This window comes from Engraulis encrasicolus, chromosome 5, assembly GCF_034702125.1.
Source record: "Engraulis encrasicolus isolate BLACKSEA-1 chromosome 5, IST_EnEncr_1.0, whole genome shotgun sequence".
Taxonomy (NCBI): Eukaryota; Metazoa; Chordata; class Actinopteri; order Clupeiformes; family Engraulidae; genus Engraulis; species Engraulis encrasicolus.
Window position 1 is genome coordinate 21,498,605 of NC_085861.1, and position 22,800 is coordinate 21,521,404.

At 47.4% G+C, this 22,800-nt stretch overlaps 1 protein-coding gene across 3 annotated transcripts in view; it reads right to left on the bottom strand.

Moving 5' to 3' along the window:
- Nucleotides 1-18,750, bottom strand: part of arhgef5 (Rho guanine nucleotide exchange factor (GEF) 5) — a 37,564-nt gene extending 18,814 nt beyond the window's left edge. Inside the window, exons 1-7 of one of the 3 annotated variants that reach the window (XM_063198908.1) lie at nucleotides 18,551-18,750; nucleotides 13,500-16,906; nucleotides 10,020-10,068; nucleotides 8,339-8,391; nucleotides 6,489-6,964; nucleotides 2,735-2,895; nucleotides 2,202-2,354 (exon numbers count right to left, since the gene is read on the bottom strand). In XM_063198908.1, the coding sequence (XP_063054978.1) occupies nucleotides 2,202-2,354; nucleotides 2,735-2,895; nucleotides 6,489-6,964; nucleotides 8,339-8,391; nucleotides 10,020-10,068; nucleotides 13,500-16,884 (4,277 nt within the window). In that variant the 5' untranslated portion in view covers nucleotides 16,885-16,906; nucleotides 18,551-18,750. Of the gene's footprint in view, nucleotides 1-2,201; nucleotides 2,355-2,734; nucleotides 2,896-6,488; nucleotides 6,965-8,338; nucleotides 8,392-10,019; nucleotides 10,069-12,746; nucleotides 16,907-18,550 lie in introns of those variants that run through there. The other 2 variants (XM_063198907.1, XM_063198909.1) reach the window with 2 other exon arrangements.
- Nucleotides 18,751-22,800: the final 4,050 nt, after the last annotated feature.

Consider the following 22,800-nt stretch of genomic DNA (forward strand, 5'->3'; position numbering starts at 1 on the left):
TGTGTGTGTGTGTGTGTGTGTGTGTGTGTGTGTGTGTGTGTGTGTGTGTGTGTGTGTGTGTGTGTGTGTGTACATCATACATGTCTGTATCAGTTTATGAATGTGTGTGTGTTGTCAGTGAATGTGTCAGAGAGAGAATGTAAATTCATGTATCAGTATGCTAGCTTTTTTATTGCACATTGTGTGTGGGGTGGGGGTGGGTGCTGGTTACTGTCAATGTCTTATTACCATGTTTATATGTTTAGTTCAACTGCACATTGGAGACCGGTCAAACAACTTGAAATTTCTGTGTTAACCCTGTCACATAGATTTTTGACAAAGTACACTTGACTTGACCTGACGTAACTCAATTCCAAGCTTTTTATCTCAGAAGACGATGAGTGCCTTGGATGTCCTTCACATTTGATTTCAAACAGCATTAACCAAAGAGCAGCGTCACACTACTACTTGAAGAACACCCAAGCCCGCTGACCTCCATCCTTTTACTCAACTGCTTGACAGTCAATGAGCACTTGACACAGCGATTTTGAAGCTGTGTCAGTTGAACTCATTAGACATAGCTTGCTATTATATTACATCACAGGTTCTATTCTGTGCAGTCCATAGCTATTACATCACAGGTTCTATCTATTCTGTGCAGTCCATACAGCTCGAACCCAAGTGCAATGCTTCACATGGGAACGAAAGGCCACTTGCAGGGCATGGCACTAGAGATGGACACCAGTTATGATTACATCTACAGTGTCTCATACATACACTCACGGTTTTGTCATACAGTGTCTCATACCTACACTCACACAGTTTTGTCATTAGACATCACTTGCTATATAGTATATTGCATTCCCGTCTGTGTGCATTGCAAAGAGACATATACTGAGTCTTAACGGCTTCCAAAGGAAATGAAAGTATTGCGTTCTGTTCTCTGCACAGCACAGAGGTTAAGCAGCGGATAAGTAGATGTAGTTATTATGATCCTTCCAGGACTCCCTGGAAGAAGAGTTAGTCTAACTATATGGGACTTCCTGGTTAAATAAAGGATAAATATAAAAAAATAAAAAATAAAAGATCCAAAGATAGCTACACTGCCATAGGCCCTTGGTGGATCTTATCATTGGACATAGCTTTCTATAAATTCTATTTTATGCATTTAAATTTTATGCATTCATTTTTTTTTCCAAAGACCCAGGGCAAAGATCCAAAGATGGCCACATTTGCATGATCCGCAGGCTGGTCTTGTCATGGTCGGTAAACATTTTATTTACCATTAGACATTGATTTCTATACATTCTATTTGCCTCTACTGTAGACATTTCTTGCTATAAATTGCCTTTGCAGTCTATTCTATTCTATACACTTTCTCGAAATAATCAGGAATAATCCAAAATGCAATCCAAAGATGGCTACCAACATGAGCCTTTGATAGCTCTGCATTCTACTTGCGATTAGAAATTGCTATACAGGCCTAATCCAAAGTCCAATCCACTCACATGAGGTATGTCTTGTATTATTGTATAAGCACTCCATTTGTCATTAGCAATAGCTTGCTAGGCCAAGCCGTGGCTAAAACTACTACACCGACCCAGGTTCGATTCTAGCCCGAGGCCATTTGCTGAGCACTCCCCGTCTCTCTCTCTTCCCCCGCTAGTTTCTCTCTCTACTGTCCTGTCAGCCTGCCAGCGGCCAAAACTATTTTTGCATGCGAGTGGGTGTAGCCTCGGACAATGCCCCATGCCCTGAAACTGGCAGACCAATCACAACTCAGGAGATTTGTTTTGGACGGGGTTTTGAGGAACAGACAAAGTTTGAAAAAAAGGGGTTGTTCCCATCAAAAATCTTCCAGTGTCTCATAGATCGGGGCCCGACTAAATATTCACATTTAGTATGGCTTGCCAGGCTAAGTAAAGGCATAAAAAGCCCCCAAAAATGTATATAAAAAAGAAATTTATATAAAAGCTTGCTATACAGTCTTAATGTAGAGTGTGAGATACTCATACTTAGCCTGGATTTACCAGACTGCATTAATTACTTTGTAATTCATTTTAGGTCTGGGTCCTTGGTGCCCTGGAGCACTTGGGCGGGAGGAGTGAGCTCAACTTATTGGCCGGTAACACTGGCCCCCGGAGAAGCGTAATCACACCATTCGTGGATTACAAAGTAATTCAAAATTAATGGTATGGCCTGTTAGAATAACTAATACTCACATGAGGCGTTGGTATGTCTTGTCCTGGTAGGACTGGTTGGTGAGGTAGGGCACGTAGACCATGCGGAACATCTGGCAGTGCCGGGTGATGATGTCACACACGTCAAAGTGCAGAGTGTCCTTCTCCACGCGCTCCTCAAGCTTGGTCAGGAAGCTGCACGTTGCCATGGCAATGGAACACACGAGAGCACGTTGCCATGGCAATGGAACACACATTAGTGGGGTTTGCTTGGTGACACAAATGTGACAGAGGTATTTTACGCACACATACTTGTTAAACAAGCTGAACAAGAGAAGAACACCCGTCATGAATCAATGAAAAAACTAAACGTTACACATACAGTACACACTCAGAATCAATGGTCTTATTGGGTGTATCTCTCTTCAGTACTGACACAGAATCATTTGAAAGTTTAATTCATTGATTTGTTGATTTTACCATGCATTTGTATGCCGCTGGTATCCAGGGGTTTACATTTTCATAAAATAAAGCATGCAAGCGTGCACGCACACACACCAGTGTGTTCCCCTTACCTGTGGCTGATGGCCCTGACGTCGGCCAGGCGTGAGAAGAGCCAGTTCCTGTCCTGCGTGGCAAGCAGCGCTCCCAGCTCCTTTGACTTGACAAACTGCTCCACCACAATGTCCAGACTCCTGCTGTAGGACGCCTCGCTCGTCACCACCTCGAAACGCACCTGCCAATCAACCAAATAATCGATAAATTAGCCAATCACAAAAGGTTCGCTTAGAAAATGCTCACATCACTTCAAATCATTCCTGCAGTCAATACATTACATCACATTCAGCTGACGCTTTTATCCAAAACAACTTTGCCATTTTATAGGGTATGTGTTACGTCCCTGGGGCATTGAGGGGGGCCACGCTCACTTTAGCCTTGGATGGAGGTGTAGGGAGAGGTTAGAGTGGGATTTGAACTGGCAACCCTCTGATCTTAAGACCACCTTCCTAATCATTAAAGGGACACTGTGTGAGATTTTTAGTTGTTTATTTCCAGAATTCATGCTGCCCACTCACTAATGTTACCTTTTGAATACCTACCACCACCATAAAATTCTAAGTATTCATTATGACTGGAAAAATTGCACTTTTCATACATGAAAAGGGGGATCTTCTCCATGGCCCGCCATTTTGAATTTCCTAAAATAGCCATTTTTAGCTGCAAAAATTACTCTACTTGGACCATACTAGCAAATAGTTGTTTATTACTTAGTAAAAGGTCATGTAAAGTTCAAATTTGGCAATAGGGAGCCTAGTTTCAATGAGCAGCATAGTTGCAGTACCTTTTTTGACCATTTCCTGCACAGTGTCCCTTTAAGTCACAGTTGCCACGTACTCTCAACAATAAGGGTCATGTGAGAAACATCATGACACAGCTCAAAAACGTCTCGACCAAAAGACTGAGACGTAGAGAATGACAGTATACCACAATTACCAAGGTTTCCCCACCAACACAGTTTACTCATGACTTAAAAATAGCTGCTTTTTGCTACCATGGACCAATCATGAGCACCAATGTTACTCAGCACCAATGTAGTGTGGCCTCTGACAGCTTTGGCTGGGCTCTGGCAGAACAAAGTCATTTGAAAGCCCCCCCTCAATACACACAATGGGTGCATTCCAATCTGCAGACTTCTGTCCTTCCTTGCTCACTTGCCTGCTTGTGACCTCATGATGATGTCACTGACTGAAAATTAATTAAATATCTAATTCAATACCAATATATAAGCACAATGGTGAATGGAAAAACAGTCCCCCAAAAGTTGTTGTGGCTAGGCTGACAGCTGGGAAACTTTATTGTTTTCTCCACGGAGGCGGGGCCAGGAGGCGGGGCGAGCCCACACGCACAAGTGGAGGACGGAAGTGTGTATATTGGAATGTACCCAATGTTATAGGGACCCAATTCTGCCCATCCCCTCCCTGGCCCCTTTTCCCGCCCCCCCAGTCAGCTTTCCCGCTCATAACCACAACCACAACAGTCTTGTCGACAGCTTTACGTGACATCTGAAAACAACTAGTCCCCCAAGAGTTTATGGCCAAAACATTCCTCCTTGGCCCAGGATATTCCAATAACACTCTTGTTTACCCACACAGCTGTAAGGGTTGGGGGACCAATAGTATTGTGAGCGTAATGCCAAAGAATCTTCTATAGGCATGAACGGCCATCCGGGTACTTTGCTTGTAAATGTGCGTACGCCCCTTTATGGGTGAAAACAAACCGAACGTCTCATCAACTTACATGCTACATCGGCTTGCCTAAATGAACAAAGTCCATGCTTCAGCCACGACTGTTTGGCTCTATTATTTGAACAGCCGGCAACACAACACGTTTTCGGCATGTTGCGCGTGAACAACGCTAGTCTACAGGTGTGTATCTATCGTTTATTAAACCCCAACATCATCAGTTGACTCGCATGGGTTGTTTTCTCCCACAAATGGGTGTAACTCACATGGAAAACGTCACGGCGTTCATGAGTATAGACCCAGTTGGCAAATCTGGGCCCGCTCATGAAATTGCTTGTTTTCCCCCACGTTGGCTAATCAATATGCCAAATGACTGGCAAAGATTGGCACCGCACGACCATGGGTGGAGCATTCGGAAGGGAAAACAATGCAGTTCAATGGGCGGGCCAGAGGAGCTGACTGGGTGAATTAGCGTGCGTTACAATATGCGACCTTGCCTCCTCCACTTGTGCTTGTTTCCTCGTACCAGGAAGTAATATGTCATGATGACATCACTGACAACAGCATTATATTTCAATATCTTGCAAATGCTCAATTGTAAAGTCTTTTTCTCATTTGCAATTGGGATGGTGAATGAAAGACAGTCCCTCAAAAGTTGTTGTGGCTAGGCTGGCAGCTGGGAAACTTTATCGTTTTCTCCACGGAGGATGGGCCAGGAGGCGGGTCAAGGCCACAAGCAAAAGTGGAGGCGGCAAGGTTAGAGAAAGAAAATTCAAACTCCGCCCACCCAATGCAAAGGAGTGTGCTCAAGTTTAGTCTCCTAAGGGGCCATTGTCCCCTCCTTCTTCTTCTCTTTCTGTGGTGTTTGGTGGCGACTTGCACAAGATGTGTGCTACCGTCATCTACAGCGCTAAGGGAACTGCATTTGTTCTCAACCTTCAAGTCTCCAAAGGGCTCCTAACCGAAGGTCTCCTAAAGGGGCGTTCACGTGATGTGACATGGATACAGGAAAAGAATGGGCTTGATGTATCTTACTCTAATAAAAGATTATTTGGTAATGCCGTGTCCTGCCAAGTATTTCATCTGCCTGTGGTGTTTTGACTAATTAGACGATCTACCAAGGGATCAGCTAGTGAAATTGAATTGGCTGGAACAAATATGTGCTAGGAGTGTTTGTGTAACATTACTCTACTCTTGCTTGTGAATGCAGAGACTCAAGTCGTCTTGTAGAAACGGATGAAGCCACATGCAGTCAAGAATTCATTATGGACTGAAAATGTTATCGATTAAAATTCCGTTTCAGTTAATTTCTAACCATGATGCAACATTTTCAGCCCAGAATACATAGTATAATATAGGTTTTATCCTCTTAATGTCCCGCCGGCTGTCACGCAACATGGTGTCCAGTGCAGTGCACCTACTATGTTTCAGTTGAATCAACCATGTTGCTATGTTTCACACATCTTGAACCCCTTGGCTGGTGATGGTGCATGATGGGATATGTAGTTTTATATTCTGGCCTAACAGTTAGGGAGTTGGTCTTTCAATCTGGGGGTTGTAGGTTCGAATCCCACCTGACCTCTCCCTACACCTGCATCCATGGCTGAAGTGCCTTTGAGCAAGGCACCTAACCCCACATTGCTCCAGGGACTGTAACCAATACCCTGAAAAATAGTAAATGTAAGTTGCTCTGAATAAAAGCGTCAGCTAAATGAAATGTAATGTAATGTAATGTAATAATGTAACGTCCTGCCAGCCGTCACGCAACAGGGTGTCCAGTGGACCTACTATGTTTCAGTCTTTTTGTAGAGAAAGTGCGCTTAACTCCGAAATGTTTCTCACAAGGTCTTCGGGGGCGAGCAAACAGCAAAGTTCATGTTTAGTAAAAAAGCCGCACTCCCGGATAAGTTTCTTGTAGTTTTAATATTGGGTTAGCATGGCAGACATGCTAACCCAGTATTAAAACTACAAGAAACTTATCCGCGAGTGCGGCTTTTTTACCAAACACCTACTATGTTTCACACATCATGAACCCCTTGGCTGGTGATAGTGCATGATGGGTAATGTAGTTTAATCATGTCCATACCTCCTGCAGCCGGCGCTGGTCCTCCGTCATGTCCTCCAGCTCCACGCTGTTGCGGACGGTGGGCAGGTCCTGCCATAGTGACTGGCTTGCGGCGGAGATGGAGACGCGTGGGGAGGGTGGCCGGCCGGGTGGGGGAGCGGGAACGGGGAGGGTAGAGGAGGAGGAGGAGGGCTTTCCAGAGAGGGAGCCCGAGGCGTGGGGGATGGGGGCCAGGTGCGAGGGGGGAGGCAGCGGGGGTAAGGGGCGTTGGGCAGGGCTGGGGTTGGCGGGCACCAGGGAGGAAGATGAAGAGGAGGAGGCGGAGGATAACGATGACGATGATGATGGTGTTGTTGATGATGATGAGGTAGAGGTGCTGTTGGTGGGGCAGGAGGAAGAGGAAGAGTCCTCGTTGGCTAAGGGACTGTCCGAGTGTGCCTGTCGAAGGATTTCCCTGTTCAGCACCACCTCGCTGTACTGCTGGTAGAGCTGGGAGTCTGCCAGAGAGAGGGAGGGGGGAGAGGGTGAGAGAGAGAGAGAGAGAGCAAGAGAGAGAGAGAGAGAGAGAGAAAGGGGAGGGGGAGAGAAACAGAGAGAGAGGGGGGATAGAGAGGAGGGGCAGAGAGGGAGAGGGAGAGAGAGAGAGAGAGAGAGAGAGAGAGAGAGAGAGAGAGAGAGAGAGAGAGAGAGACAGAGACAGAGACAGAGACAGAGTACACAGTTAAATACAATAAAGATAACTTGTAGTAGCCTGGCTTTACCATTTCTAAGTCCCAGTCCAAAAACATTTCCTCCCCCATGTTACCATCAGGGCCAGTTGCTTTGGAAGGGCCTTAGTCAGCGAACGGGGAAAGGATGAGGGAGGGTGGACACACATTTCAATCTTCAACGGACTGTACCCCTCCAACCAGCAAACGATTTTCAATATCACGACCAAATGTTAGTGATTGGTGTGTGTGTGAGAGAGATCTGACTTTGGATAAATGTACAGTATGTAAGCCTGTGCTGTATGGTGAATATATGTGCAATAATGTGTGTAAGGTCTGTGTTTTTTCTGTATTTATGTATGTATGCTACTGGACACCTTAATTTCCCTCGGGATTAATGAATGATACTTTACTCGACTCTTCTCTATTCTATAGCTACTACGTCACTCTACCATACCCTACTGCTTCCATAGTAAACATTCTATTTCAACTGCAATGTTTACAGACAACATTCTACTCCGACTGTAATGATTCCATAGAACATTCTACTCCACTCTACTACAATTACTAGTACCAGAGAGACTGGATAATACTCCAAGAATCTCTGCTAGTACTTCTGTTCTAATTATACGATCAATGACTTCTACCCTACTCTAACCCAACTGCTTCCATAGAGAGGAGCAGAGATGTTATTACAGAAATTCCTGTTGGCGGGCGGGTGGCTGGCTGCATAGTTGTTTGAATGATAAATAAGCGGCAGCAGCAGCTGTTTTTTTTTTTCTCCAGGGGCGTCGTCTGCCTGCTCCAACCTGTCCAGGTTAGCCTCCAGCAAATGTCACAACGAACCAAACTGTGTCATCCTCCCCACGCCATACTCACACGTAAAACTTTCGCTCTTTCTACAGAAAACACTGCATGCACACTCCCCTCAATATCTTTCTACAGAAGAAGGTGATGGTGTTTTTCTGTGTGGCATTTGCGGTAACTTAACTAAGCGGGTATTCAGTGGATATTAAGCTCTTAAGTGATTAGCCGATTAATCGTTTAGCTTTCTTTGGACTAGTGGTGGGGAGAAGAAGTCTGTAGAAGTGGAGAACGGGGTCAAGAGGAACGCCAAAGGGGGAAGGGAAGAGGGCTGGGGAAAACAGGAATTAGGGCACCTACTGAAGAATTTGGAGTTCCTTTTCTTCGTCCTCCCTATGGATTCCACCACTCTCCTGGGGGGTTGAAGGAAAATGAAACAGGGAAAAAAATGGGGAATATAGAGTGTGAGTGTGTGTGTGTGTGTGTGTGTGTGTGTGTGTGTGTGTGTGTGTGTGTGTGTGTGTGTGTGTGTGTGTGTGTGTGTGTGTGTGTGTGTGTGTGTGTGTGTGTGTGAGAGCAATAAAAAAGTGAGCGTGCAAAAGAGACAGAGAAAACGAGATAGAGGCAAAAAAAGGAAACAAAAATGTATGTTAAAAGTCAATGGATGCCGATGGCTGGTTGGTTATAGCCATTCTCATAAGACTTAAGTCCACTGCAGCTGCTACTGGAGAGAATTGCTGATAGTATCTGGCCCTGTGCTGTACGAAGGCTAGCTGCGGCCCTTTAGCTGTAGTGCACACACGCATACAGTAAAGCCGCCCGGCGCTCTCAGGAATGCTCAGGATACACTTAGTCATATACACAACAGGAACCCCTTGAGTGGGGCCGCATTAACAGCCGGCCTGCGACTGGAAATGAAGCCTCATCTCTGAGTCTGAGGGTGCGTTCCAATATGCGACCTTGCGTCCTCCACTTGTGCTTGTGGCCTCAACACGCCTCATGGCCCTGTCTCCGTGGAGAAAACATTAAAGTTTCCCAGCTGTCAGCCTAGCCAAAACAATTTTTGGGGGAATATTCCTCATTCAACATCAGTTTGCAAATGAGAAAATCACTTTACAATTGAGCTTTTGCGAGATATTGAAATAATGCTGTTGTCAGTGATGTCATCATGACATATTACTTCCTGGTACGAGGCCAAAAGCACAAGTGGAGGACGCAAGGTCACATATTGGAACGCAGCCTGAGACTCTATGGAAATCATAACAGTTCCGGCCATATTTAGAATCTCCTACATTTAGGACAAGGCTACATCATGCTGATGTTCCAGCGAGGATAGCCTGACTTTAACTGCTGCTGCATCTCAGATTACCTCACCTTTTTCCGCCATGCGATTCGGAATAAACATTTACTAAAAGCAACATCAAGTTTCTTTTTATCTAAAAATAACGTTTCCACAATCACTTAAACATGTAACCAGAGCCGCTAGCTGACAGCTTTTGACCGGACCCAGAATAAAGTCATCTGTGAGGCCCTCGGACTCAATACATTCTGGGCCTCCCCTCTACCTAGGCCTGGGATAGCTGACCCCTTTGTCTCCCTCGACTTGTTGACTTCCCTGCTTGTAGCAGAGTGAGAGACACTTCTGGGGTGCGTTTCTTGAAAGCATAGTTGCTAGCCAGTTAGCAACTTGGGTAGTTGCCAATGGGAAATTGCATTGTCACCAACAAAGTAGCTAACGTAGTTAGCAAAAAAGGTTTCAAGAAATGCACCCTGGATTTGGCTTTTCTCCCTTCCCTATCCTTCTGTTATACAGCAGTTGGACTATACAAGTTTAGAGCGGAGTGGGCCACAGCTCTCTGCGGTTCAAATGAGAGACACTAGGTAGTTCCACTAACAACCTGTAGGGTACTCAAGGATGAAATGAACACATACAGTAATGTTGCTTTAACATAGGCATACATTTACTCAGGATCACATTTTAGTTTCCTTGTTGACGTGACGGTAAGACGAGACAGGACTCGTCTACCCGTGTCGCTCTTACCTTAGCTCCACTTCATTCCAGCTAAGACGCAGATCATCGCTGTCATCTTCTGTAAATACACAGAGAGGGAGAGAGACATACACACACTCTGTGACACAAGTTCTGGGGGATTGCCTCACAGATATCACACACTGGTGTGTAGTGACACCAGAACGCCAAGCAATACCTCTCCATATTACAATCCCAGACATAGTAAGTTACACAGCACACATCAATATCATCGCACAGATACATCTGTATAGTGACAGCGTAAGGGTGAGACCAAAAATATAACTTAGAAACAATATGTACAGAAGAAAACTCATGCACATGCAAAGACACACACACACCCAACCGCAGACCCTATAACTTGAATTGCAATGCAGTGAAAAGCTCAACATAACGAGCACGTAAAAACCAGAAGAGAAGACCGGCAGAAGAATACCATACCAGACCCAACATCTGCTCTTGGCCCCATCATTGCGAGTGTGTGTGTGTGTGAGAGAGAGAGGAGTATGAATGACAGAAAGACATAGAGAGAGGGAGGGAGAGAGAGAGAGAGAGAGAGAGAGAGAGAGAGAGAGAGAGAGAGAGAGAGAGAGAGAGAGAGAGAAAGAATGACAGACAGAGAAGGAGGAACAGACAGAAAGGCAGAGAGAGGGGGAGAGAGAGAGAAGCAGATAGACCGGCAGACAGACAGAGCAAGAGAGGAGTCAATGTTCCTCTGTGCGTGTGTGGCTGTGGTTCAAACCTTTCAGAAAACTCCTGAAAAGTCCAAAAATCTCTTTGGCTGGGTGTATACTGAGCAGAGCTTCCATTTAGTCTGAACACGTCTGAGCAACACCTTCATTTAAGACTGGTTTGAGACGACAACACACCACACCAACCCACATCTCTTAAAGGTGGGAATTCCTGCTTTGCGTAATAACCAGGAGGCATGATGACACAGTAGACATGACACCCACACTCCAAGAAGGCTGGTTATGATAAACTGTAAGTGACATCCTTATTGTAAACCGTAAACTCATTTTAGATGTAAAACTGATAGCAAAGTAATGGAATTGTACAGAAAGACGAGGAGTGTCTGCCCAACACAACATTTTGCTTTTTTTCAAACACTGAACCATGTGAGAATGTGAGGGAATCAAGCAAGTTAAACGTTATCACTGATCATCAGTCTGTGTCTCGTCTGAGTGGGAACCAGCAAGGTTCCTGTGTACAACCCAGTGATGTCAGAGGCATAACCCTTATCATACCAGTTACGTACATAGACTACCAGTACTATATGTCTGTGGTTAAGCATATCAGAGGATCTGCGCTGAAACCAAAGGAAACAGACGTATTATGGAGGCATGTAAGATTTATCAACAGCCAAAAGCCCCATAAACGGTGACATTCATGCAATGGTTTACCGGCATTCTTAGGGCCCAGTAATGTTTACAAGCCATATAGTGTAAGCATGAACTGTTTCTGCACTGAAAACTCGTCCTGCACATTTTTCAGACCCCATCATAAAAGCCAAATCTAAAACTTTAATTGTTTCCCTTTTTCACAGAAAACAAATTTTAAATAGTAACTCAGAAAAATATTTGGTCACTACTACCTTCTAATGTTTGGGAAGTGAAAACTATCTCTACAGCCGTTTCAGGTCAATAAAGCTATAAATTAGCAACTGGCATTGCCTGGGTTGAACACCTTTGCCCAGTTAGGATCAGAAGGCCAATGAGACCATACATTACCAAAAAATGCTGGATTATTCTGCCGCACAGTAACAGTATAGGAAAGGCTGTATTGACACAAACCTAATTAAGTAATTAATATCACCAAGTTACCAAGTTTGTTTTTCCAGCCAGTTTAACAGATGTCAGTATGTGGGAATTCATGCAATTTTCCCTCAAATTGTCTTTGATCATCCATCATAGGCCTGACTGACTTTCTGTTTCTGTTTCTGTTTTGTTTGGACTGGTCTTTGACTCATCTGTGCTTGCAAGATTATTATTGTTACTACCGCGTTGACAGACGAGTACAATAACTGTAGTATACATAATAATGAACTCTTGAGCAGTAACTTCCCTATGTCCTTAAAGGGGTATGCCATCATTTTGGGGCTTAATACAGTTAAAATCGTTGGCCGGGGATTATAAAGGTGATAAAGTGTCTTATTTTCATGTTAAGCGTTGTCTTCCTTTAAGACAAGTTAAAGGAGGGAGTATGTAGCTAAGCTAGTGAAAATAAGACACTTTACCACCTTTATAAACCCCAGCCAACGATTTTAACTGTATTAAGCCCCAAAATAGTGGCATACCCCTTTAAAGGAAATGAGTTCTGGCCTTGCTGTGGCTGAAATGGTAGGGCACTGCACTGCTACTTTCCTGATCCTCCCCCATCTTGCTCTCCCCCTGGTTTCCTGCCCCACTCTTCACTGTCCTGCCTGAATAAAGGTGACCCACAAAAACAAATCTCTCACTAAAGTGCCTGCTAAAGTATTACAAAAGATATTTATCCTACCAATAAATATCGGAAAATGATAGGCACCAAAACCACCAAACACAGAGTATCTGGCTAAGCATGACATTGGTGATCTGATTCCCCTTTGTTTGCTTGTTTTTTTAATAAACTGCATGGCTATGCTTGGACACAATGATGAATAAAAATCATTCAGCATTAAGTGATCCAACAAAAAGCATGACATAAGTGCATCCAATTCATCCATCCACCCTTGCTACATGGCCACCCAAATGGTCTTACCTGAGGTGGGGAATATTCTGGTTCTGCGGTCTCTAGCCCCTGCTCCTCCTTCTCCCTCCTTCTCCTTCTCCTTCTCCTTCTCTTTCTCCTTCTCCTCCTCATCCTCCACCTCCTCTGGTCTGCCTTTCTCCACCGTCTTGCGGAACCCCCTCCTCCTTAGCCGCGCCTCGGTGCCTTGGTCTCGGAAGCTGTTGGTGCTGCTCAGCAGCATGCATTTGGTCTTCTTGGTGGTCCTCACCACCTCCCCATCCCCATCCCCGTCTTTACCTTTCCCCTTACCCTTCCATTTCCCCTCAACTTCACCTCCTTCATCACCTCCTGCGGCTGCTGGCTCCCTCTCCACAGATGAGTCTCTAGACTGGGGAGTGAGCTCTGCCTCCGCGTCGGAGCTCGCGTTTGACCCCCGTACTGACAACCTTTCCTCTTCCTCCTCCTCCTCCTCCTCCTCCTCGTCCTGCTCTTCCTCTATCTCCGACTCTACCTCTGCCTCCCCTTCTCCTTCTACAAGTATCTTTATGCCCACGCCCGTTTGCATGTCAGTGTCAGCAGTCTCTGTGTCAGTGGCTGTGTGTGAGTTTTTCTGCTCCACATGCCCGCCCGTCTCCCCAGCCTCATGCAAGACTGTCTGCTCCTCCCCATGCACGTCCCCCTCCCCCTCCCCCTCCCTCTCCCTCTCCCCCTCCCCCTCTGCATGCATGTCATCGGTGTGTGTTAGATCCCCAGCGCGCCCCACACTACAACTACTACTACTACCTCCTCTCGACTCCTCCCAGTGCCCAGTCTCGTCCCCTGCTGGTGGCTCCTCCTCTTCTTCACCCTGCTGCTGCTTGGGTCTCTTTTGGACCACGGCGTAGATCGGCGGTGACCCTGGGGGTGGGCCCTCGGTGCTCTCCGATGTCGATGCTGACGTCGACGTCACCGTATGGCTCTGGTCGGCGGCGGCGGAGGCAGAGGGTGCTGCCTTTGCGTCGTCTAGCGAGCGGTCCTCGGAGGAGCCCAGGATCTCCCGCACCACGTTCTTGGCCCACTTGAGGTGGGGCATCTGGGAGTGGCGCTTCAGCTCCTCGGCAGTGGACCAGATCTCCTCTGTGGCAGCTGGGCGGACCTCCTCATCTCGCACCTCCCCCACCTCCACCTCCTTCTGCTGCTGCTGCTGCTGCTGCTGGCTCGCAGGTTGCTGTGAGGTACTATCGGGCTCTTGCCCCTTGTCTCCCCCTATGACTGCATACCCGAAGGCATCATACTTTACAGAAGCAGCAGAAGTAGATGGGTGTGGATTAGCTTCTGAAGAAGAGGTTTGGTTCGGAATATCTGAGGTTGATGACGTCACTTCCTGTTGTCTCTCGGACGCCCTTCCTGTGTTCCTTGGGTTTGGTATCGCATTATCTGCGGTCCTGTCGTTATCTGGAACCAGGTCTGTGGACAGAGGCGGCTGCCTCCTGGGCTTATAGTCCCCGGTGAGATCAAGGGACCTGCGGTTACTGAGCGCCAGGTCAGAGTATTCAGTCTGATCCCTGTGCACGGACTCCAAGTTGTCCAAGTCAAGGTAGTCTCTCTTGTGCGACTCCTTTCTGGGAAGCTTGCTGCCGGACGGCTTCTGTTTGTCTGACTTCCTGCCGCTTTCATGCCGACCGTCGACGAATCTGTCCTTGTCATGACTTCTCTGGGAGTGCCGGATGCTGTCGTCTTTGCCACCACTAGCATCCAAGAATTCTTTGCAGTCCACAAATTTGTCCTCCCCCTCCTCTTCTTCGTCATCCCCACCACTAGAGACGGTGACAAATCCATCCTCGATGGAGGGTGACGTCCGCCACACTCCCAGGACCTCATCGCTCGGCGCTCCCTCGCTCCCCAGGCGGTCGCCGACGCTGTCGCCGTCCTCAATTTCGCCGGGACTCTCCTCCGTCATGTTGCAAGAGGCCTCCACCTCGCCCAGGCTCTCCGAATCAGACACGGACTTGCCCTCGTCCTCGTCGTCGCCCTCCCGGCTCCCGAACTCTCCAGCTCTCTCCAGCTTCCTGTACTTATCCTCCCGACTCCCACCCGCCACCTCAGTCTCAGTCTCTCTGCCGTGTCTGTGTCGCTCCTCTGTTGTCCTTCTCTCCACCTCCTCTACCTCCTCCTCCTCTTCTTGGACGGTGTGTTGTGGCTCGCCTGGCCTCCTCTCCGCCACCTCCTCGTCTTGGGAGGACTCCCTGGAGCTTCTTGACCTCCCTGAGCCCGGCACCAGCCACATCCTCCTTGTGGTCCTGCTGCTCCCCGGCTTCTCTCCTCCTCCTCCTCCTCCTCTCTGATCTTGCTCGCCTCCCATCTCGCTGGTGCTGGTGCAGGTGCTGGCGCTGGCGCTTCTGTCTCTCTGTCCGGCGGCAGCATGGCCGGCCACGATTGCCCCCACCCCTCCTTGCACGGCCGCCGGTTCTTCACACCCTGAAGCAGTGGTGTCTTCGTGGACTGGACTAGGGGCTGTGGGGGTCCCGTGGCGTCTCAGCCTCCTCTCTCGTTCTCTCTCGGGTGTGCTCTCCTCCCTCCCCAGCTCCTCTCTGCTGTCTAAGCTCTCCCTTGAAGCTCCCCTTCTCCTGCGCTCGCCCTCCAGGTCACTGCCCGACATCCAATCCCCGCTGCTTTGGGATCTGGGCTGTGATCTGCTCTGCTGGTCTCTGCTGCTTGGGGATTGGCTTCCTCTATTCTCCTGCCCCCTTCCTCCCCGCTCTCTCTGCCTTCTCTGATCTCCTCTATCTCTGTCGGAATATGTTTGTGCGCTGCCGTGACGCTCTCGCTCTCCCTCCCCCCTACGGTGCCCAGTATCATCTCTGATGTATGGACGTTCACCTCCCCTGTCCCTGTTTCGATCTCGGTCTCTGTCTCGGTCTCTGTCCCTGCCTCTATCGTCGTCTCTTTCTCTGCCCCTCGGTTGCTGTTGTGTATCCCTAAACTCCTTCCTCTCTCGTTCTCTTTGCCTGTCCTGGTCATAACGTCTAGCGTCTCTGTCCCTGCCAGTGGTGTCACGCTCTCTCTCTCTGTCCCTCTGCCTATACTGTTCATCCTCCTCCCTGTCCCTCTGTCTCTGTCTCACGTTGTCTCGTCTCTCTTGTCCTTCATTGTCTCCCTCGCTCCTGCAGTGCTTGTGACCAAGTGTCCTCTCTGAAACTTCCTCCCTCGCTCTGACTTTCCCCCTGCCGCCGTCGCTTTCTCCTCCTTCGCTTCTCGTGTCCCTCTGTCCCTCTCTCAGGTACTCCCTACCGTCCCTCCCTCGCCCTCTGTCCACTCCTCTCTCCTCCTCCTCCTCAGCCCGCCTTTGTCTCTGTGGAGAGTAAAATCGTATCGGGGGTCTGTCGTTCTGTCTCTGTCTTCCCCTCTCTCGGTCTCCTGCCTCCTGGCCCCCCCGAGGGTCTCCTCTGACCTCCTTTTTACGGAAACTCCTCCTGTCCAGGCTGCTGGGGTCACGGTCTCTCCTGCCCCCGCTCCTGCTCTCCTCCCTCTCCAGGCTCCTCTGCACGTTCCTCTTCCAGTCCTCGATCAGCTTCGCCCTGTCTCGCTCCCGCCGCCTCTGGTCCTCCCGGTAGCGCTGTGTGTCCTTGTCCGTTTTGCGAGCCATCTCCCTGTCTCTCTCTCGGCTGTCGTCTCTAGGTTCCATCCGTCCTTGTCGGACGGGAGCTCTGTCTGCCCCCCTGACGTCTCTCTCTCTGTCTCGATCTCTGTCTCTGGTTGTCCTCTCGTGCTCTGGAATAATGTTGGCTCTACTGTCTTTTTCTCTGCTGGGTTTTCTCATCCTGGGGAAAGTGTCTCCTTTCCCCCGCTCTCCTCCCTCTCGTTCCATCATGGTGCCCTGCTCCAGCATGGACACCACTCTGCCATTGGAGCGCTTCTGCCCCTCTCTCCTCTGGCCTCCTCTGTCCGTCTCTCCTTCTCTTCCCTTGAAGGTGGTGAAGCTCGGCTCCCTCTCTCTGTTCCAGCCCCGGGTGTCCGTCGTCTCCCGTCCGTCCCGTGGCCTTTCGCCCGTCCTGCCCCCCTCATTTCTCTCTCTCCTCCACTCATCCTCTCTTCTCCTCGGACCGGAGAGGGGGCTTATGTCACGGCCGCCCCGCGCGCCCACTCGCAGAGTGTCCGCATGACTCAGGTTGGTGCGTCGGGTTTCCATGGCTACATACTTTCCCTTAAACCTGTAGGGGCAGAAAAGCGTGGCACCAATTAACTTCATGTATACACTTATACTGTAGCTGATGTTAGGTCTGTTCAACCTCACTGCATTAATGTCATGGCATTGTGTATTTCGAACTGTGGAAGATAAGTGTGACAGTGATTAACTTTTGTCCTCAGGCTAAATATCCAAAAAACACTTTAACATTTTAAATTAGGACACCATAATTGTATTAGGCCTAAGTCTGCTCCTTTGCAGAGGAAAAACTATTTTGTAAAAGTCAGAGAACTACCCTCATATTCATAGTGTCTGTGTTACCTACACAGGTGATTTCACAAACACTCTCATCTACCTGGCTAAGGGCTATTGCTAATCAGTATCAGCTGATTGAGCTAATTGGTTGTAGGAAATATGTGGCAGCAGGACCTTTGCTTTCTGAACTCGGCCTTTACAGCTTGCCTCTGCTCATTCCTGACAACACAACACATTTAGAGCATTGTGTTGTTTACAGGTTCATAATTTATGCTTTTAGCCGAGAGAGAGAGAGAGAGAGAGAGAGAGAGAGAGAGAGAGAGAGAGAGAGAGAGAGAACTGAAGACAGACGACTGAAGCCAAAGCTCTAAAGCCAAAGCTCCTTTTCATCAGTGCAGACCAGTGTTCTCCATTTTTATCATCCTTACAAATCAACAGAAGGCATGTGCTCCTGGAATGCAAAGCATATTGTGCTTTGGTCTCGGGGGGAGGGACTTCTAATATATGGAGGGCAGCACAAGGTTTTCGGATTGGACAGCACATTTCTAAATGACCACATCGATTGATCGAGGAGATGTGTGATGGTCTGGAGTTCCACTTTTGAAAACCTCAAAACAAGGCCAATTCATTTTCAAATATGAACAGTGTGAAGGCAGACTAACAAGCTACAACAGCCCTATCATGTACACACGGCACAGAAACCGTGAGGCCTGCATACTTTTGCCATTACATGACATGACATAACAATGATTTGGCACTCACTTTACCGTACAGTAACTGGGGCCGATAAGTGTTCAACTGAATGTGTTCAACTGACTGTGTGTGAGTGGGTCTTTCACACACAGTCCTGTGAGTTTTAAATGCTTAACAGCATTTCTCTTTCATTCACCAAATCCCACCAACAGTGTCACTCACTAAACACTAAATGCTAAATACTAAAATGGCCGATGAACTACAAGTGACTTTTTTTTGTCTTCCCCAAGCACGCTCACAAGTGAAGAATGCAAGCTGTCACACAAGAAGACCCAAGAGCTACACAGGGAGAAGGCGAACAATCACAGAAAGAAGAAGGGGGAGAAAACGGAGATTATTTCAACATAGTGCCTGACACTCAACTTGGTGAATCACAGGAAACAGACGTGGATCACCAAGATTATGCCACATTGAAATCACTTTTGAGGAAACTAGGCCTTTTGGTCTACGATAACACACAAGCACAGCACAGTGGTCAGAGATGACAGCAGTAAAACCTCAGCTTCCACCACAAGTAACCTGAGAACTACTGCCATGAAGTTGCTGCAGCTACGCACAGTTTTAGGTGCTTAATGGAGGACATAGAGAGAAAGAGGCATTCAGGCTGAGTAGAGTAGAGCTGAGTAGAGTTGAGTTGAGATGAGTGGAGTGGAGTGCTTACCTGAGTGGTGTGTGGAGAGATCACAGTCTCTCTCTCCCCGACCTCTGCCTGGCTCCCCGGTCGGTCACTGGACAGTGCTCAGAGCCTAGCAGAAATTGCACAACACGCACACATTCCACATAGCTCTCGCTCCGTCTGGTGCTCTCTCTCTCTCTATACAGCTCTCTCTATCCACTGTTCTCTCTCTCTCTCTCTCTCTCTCTCTCTATACAGCTCTCTCTATCCACTGTTCTCTCTCTCTCTCTCTCTCTCTCTCTCTTTCTCTCACGCTGACCGTGTGTTCCCAGAGGCTGGGCTCTCGTGTTCTCGTGCTAAGGTGTGCTTCTCCTCGCTGAAAACGTTCATCCAGTGTTTCTGCTGTGCCGTGTGCCCGGCCCGCTCCCACGTCCCTTTTCTTAGCTTTTTGAGCAGATCCTTAATCCAGAGAAACAATATATGTTCACAGCAACACCACACAGACTTCACTTTTCCTTCACTCTTTCTTTTTCTCTCGCGCTCCTTGTCCTTGTTTTTTTTTCTTTCAGTTTGTCCTCCTCCTACCACACTCCTCAAATTCCCAAACAAGTCTGAACAGATTGACACTTATCTCACCCCTCCCCTCTCCCCTCCTCCCTCTCTCTCTTTCTCTCTCTTTCTCTCTCTCTCTCTGTTGTTTCACAGCCGAGTTCCTCTCAACTCTCCCCCCCTTCTTTTTCTTCACTCGACCCTCTGATGTTTAGTCAGCATTGATTTAAGATTGCACCAGAGCTCTCTCGCTCTCTCTCTCTCTCTCTCTCTCTCTCTCTCTCTCTTTCTCTCTCTCACTCTCTCTCTCTCTCTCTCTCTCTCTTTCTCTCTCTCTCTCTCTCTCTCTCTCTCTCTCTCTTTCTCTCTCTCACTCTCTCTCTCTCTGCCTTGGACCTGGTTACAAGTAACAGGAAGTGTACCTCCTGGGCGTCTTCGTCCCGCTCTCTGATTGGCTGTCGAGTGTGTGTGTCGGGTGTGTCTCCGCTCTCAGACAGGTAAAGGCAGTATCCCTATCAGTGGTGAGAGAGAGAGAGAGAGTGAGGTGGGGGAGGGGAGGCAAGCGTTGTCACAGGCAGCACACATATGGAGGCGCGCCCACACACACACACACACACACACACACACATACACGCCCACACACACACACACACACACACACACACACACACACACACACACACACACACACACACACACACACACACACACACACACACACACACACACACACGCTCACACGCTCACACACACACAATACGGAGCAACCCAGTCTGGCTGCCAAGAAGTAATAAAACACACTGACGACATTCTCCCAAAAAACACATTCGGGGGAAAAGGGGGAGTCAGCCTCCAGCCTCCAGATAATAGGACAGGCTTTCCCCATAAGCTCGGCTCCTACAGGACGCACGCACGCTGTAGTATTCTGCCCTACTAAGTACAGTAACTACGCCAACATTGAAACTGAGAGAATTGCCATCAAAACCTTGGTACTAGCTTGGACATTGTAGTTACTGCAACTGTGACATGGCAATATCTCTAAACCGGGACACATTTGGACAATAAGTCTTCACCACAAGATAAATGAGGTGTTACAGTATGAAGACCATTTTCAGTCTTAACACAAATTTGTCAAAACATGTAGTTACTGCGCTTTGCCTTTGTAGGGCAGTATTGTGAGACAGGCTTTGTTGTGTGCACACTGCAGAGGAGTCTTTTTCCTTTCCGACTTTATGAATTTAGTTCACTGACTCAACTCTAAGAGGAAAAAAAAACATTGCTCAACTCTTTACTGGTTTACTTTACTGATTTACTCTTCACTTTTAATGGTTTCAAGCTCAGTGTAGAAACCCTGTTGCTTACATGCAATGCAATATACTATGCATAATATCTATGGATAAATGAATGGGAATCTTTCCAAATATTAGTGCAAAAATGTTAGACTATGTTAATGCTTTGATGATTCCCAGTTTACTGGTTTAGCTAACTACACTATGAGTGCCTGTGGAAATAAAAATTATCTTTTCATATAATGTAACTTCAAGTGTACAGGCAGGGCAGGGGCGGAGCTATAGGCGGGGGGCAGCAGGGCATTTTGTCCCAGTGCCCAGGGCCCTATACCGTATTGGTGATGGGGGCCCCATTGTTACCTTGGCAGGCTGTATAAGGGTCCTATCAGTGTCGTGCCCTGGGGCCCTGTGTGGAATTGTTCCGTCAGTGTGTACAGTAAACTATAGGCCTATAATATCCACAGTATCTAACACAGCAACCGACCATATCATAACTCTCCTAAAGGGGTCAGTTGTCCCGTGCCCAGGGAGAGAGGGGACCCAGAAGTGGGTCCTCATTGCATTCTCTGTACTGGATCGGGGGCCCTTTCAAATGACTTTGTCTCAGGCCCGGCAAAAGCTGTTAGCGGCCCTGCCAAAGACAGAAGCTTTGACAAAAGCTTACAGGAGGAACAAGCTGAAACAGACGAAGAAACTCAATCAACAGTCTCTTCACTGAGCGGAACTGGTTTTGGGCAGTGTGTGTGTGTGTGTGTGTGTGTGTGTGTGTGTGTGTGTGTGTGTGTGTGTGTGTGTGTGTGTGTGTGTGTGTGTGTGTGTGTGTGTGTGTCTGTCTGTCTGTCTTCTATAGTAGTGTTTCTCAACGGGGGCTCTACAGCCCCCCGGAGGGTGTTGGCAAGCCCTTAGGGGGCATTGAGAAGCATGCAGCTGAGAGGGGAGTTGCTTAGTTGCCATTGGGGGGTATTAGTCAATTCATTTTTTAACACTAGACGGGGCATTGGCAGGCCTATTTTGGGTTCAAGGGGCATCATTGGGCGGCTCATGATGATGTCAAAGGGACCACTGCTCCACATTAAGTGGTAATGAGCTATAGTTGACGGCCATTCATATCAAAGGGTTGTTGATCACACTTGAATAGCAAGGACAAGGGGCCATATAGCACAGGGCGAGTCTTCCCAAAAGATTGGTTTCAAGCATGTCATTGTTCTTGAAATGTTCAGGCAAAATGTAACATATTTGAATAAAACCATCCTATTGGGCTGGACCGATTAGCCTGATGTTAGTGAAAATGTGTTGGATATGGGCACTGCTTGAGATTGAAGCTGCACCCTTGAAAGGTGTGTTTTTCACATCGTCTAAAAGCACAGCATTTCATCTAGTTTTCATGTAGTAGCTTTCATCCATTTCAAGCCTGGCGCTGAAGTCATAGTCATGCTTTGGCGTTTAACAGCCACCCAGCATAATAACACATTGTTCAAGATGTCTAAAGGGTTTAGGCCTAGTCTGGGGGAATTCCGTTTAGGCCTACTTAGCTTGCAGAATGCTTCAATTACACCAAAATAAACATTCAGTGTAATTACATCAGGATAACAAACAGGTTTTCCCCCACAGAGCTGGCAGAGGCTGATGTTGTTGGAAGCCAGGCCCACCTGATCAGACTGTTTGTTTCACAAGTAGCCTACCTGCTGACAACATCAAATGAACCCTGAGTTAGGCCTATCACGTTAAATGGCACACACAAATAAAATCGAATTCAATTAAATTCAATAGATGTTCAATAATGAAGCCAGGTAACCATTCTCCTCATTTTCACTTAGGCTACCATACATTAGTCCATAATACGCATAATATTAAGCTTAAAATTAACATTCCCCGTACCAATAGGCTACAATAATAGGCTATCAATTAAAATGTTTCTGGTGGTTCTTTAAATTACACATTTTGTATGATATTACTTCAGTAGGCTATAAACTTATGTATGATGCAAAATGTCACTTCAGAATAATTGGCTTAGATCTACCCACTACAGTTGCGGCAAGATATTACATGCTTCCTCTATCTGAATTGATTTATGCAAAACCAGTGGCTTTGACGTTGAAAGATAGCATGCTCAATTTTCCAACATTCGCCAACAAGGTCGCTGAGAACTCAGCGCAGCGCGCAACGGGACTAACCTGTAAAAGTTGATGCTCCGAGTTATTACCCAAATGCTCTACCCATGTCTTCTGGAGATCAGTGCCGCTGCGCAAAAGTCCTCCGATGGCGAGGTGTGCATCCCAATATGTGACCTTGCCTCCTCCACTTGCCTCCTCCACTTGCTTCTCGTCATGATGACATCACTGACAACAGCATTATATTTCAATATCTTGCAAAAGCTCAATTGTAAAGTCTTTTTCTCATTTGCAATTGGGATGGTGAATGAAAAACAGTCCCTCAAAAGTTGTTGTGGCGAGGCTG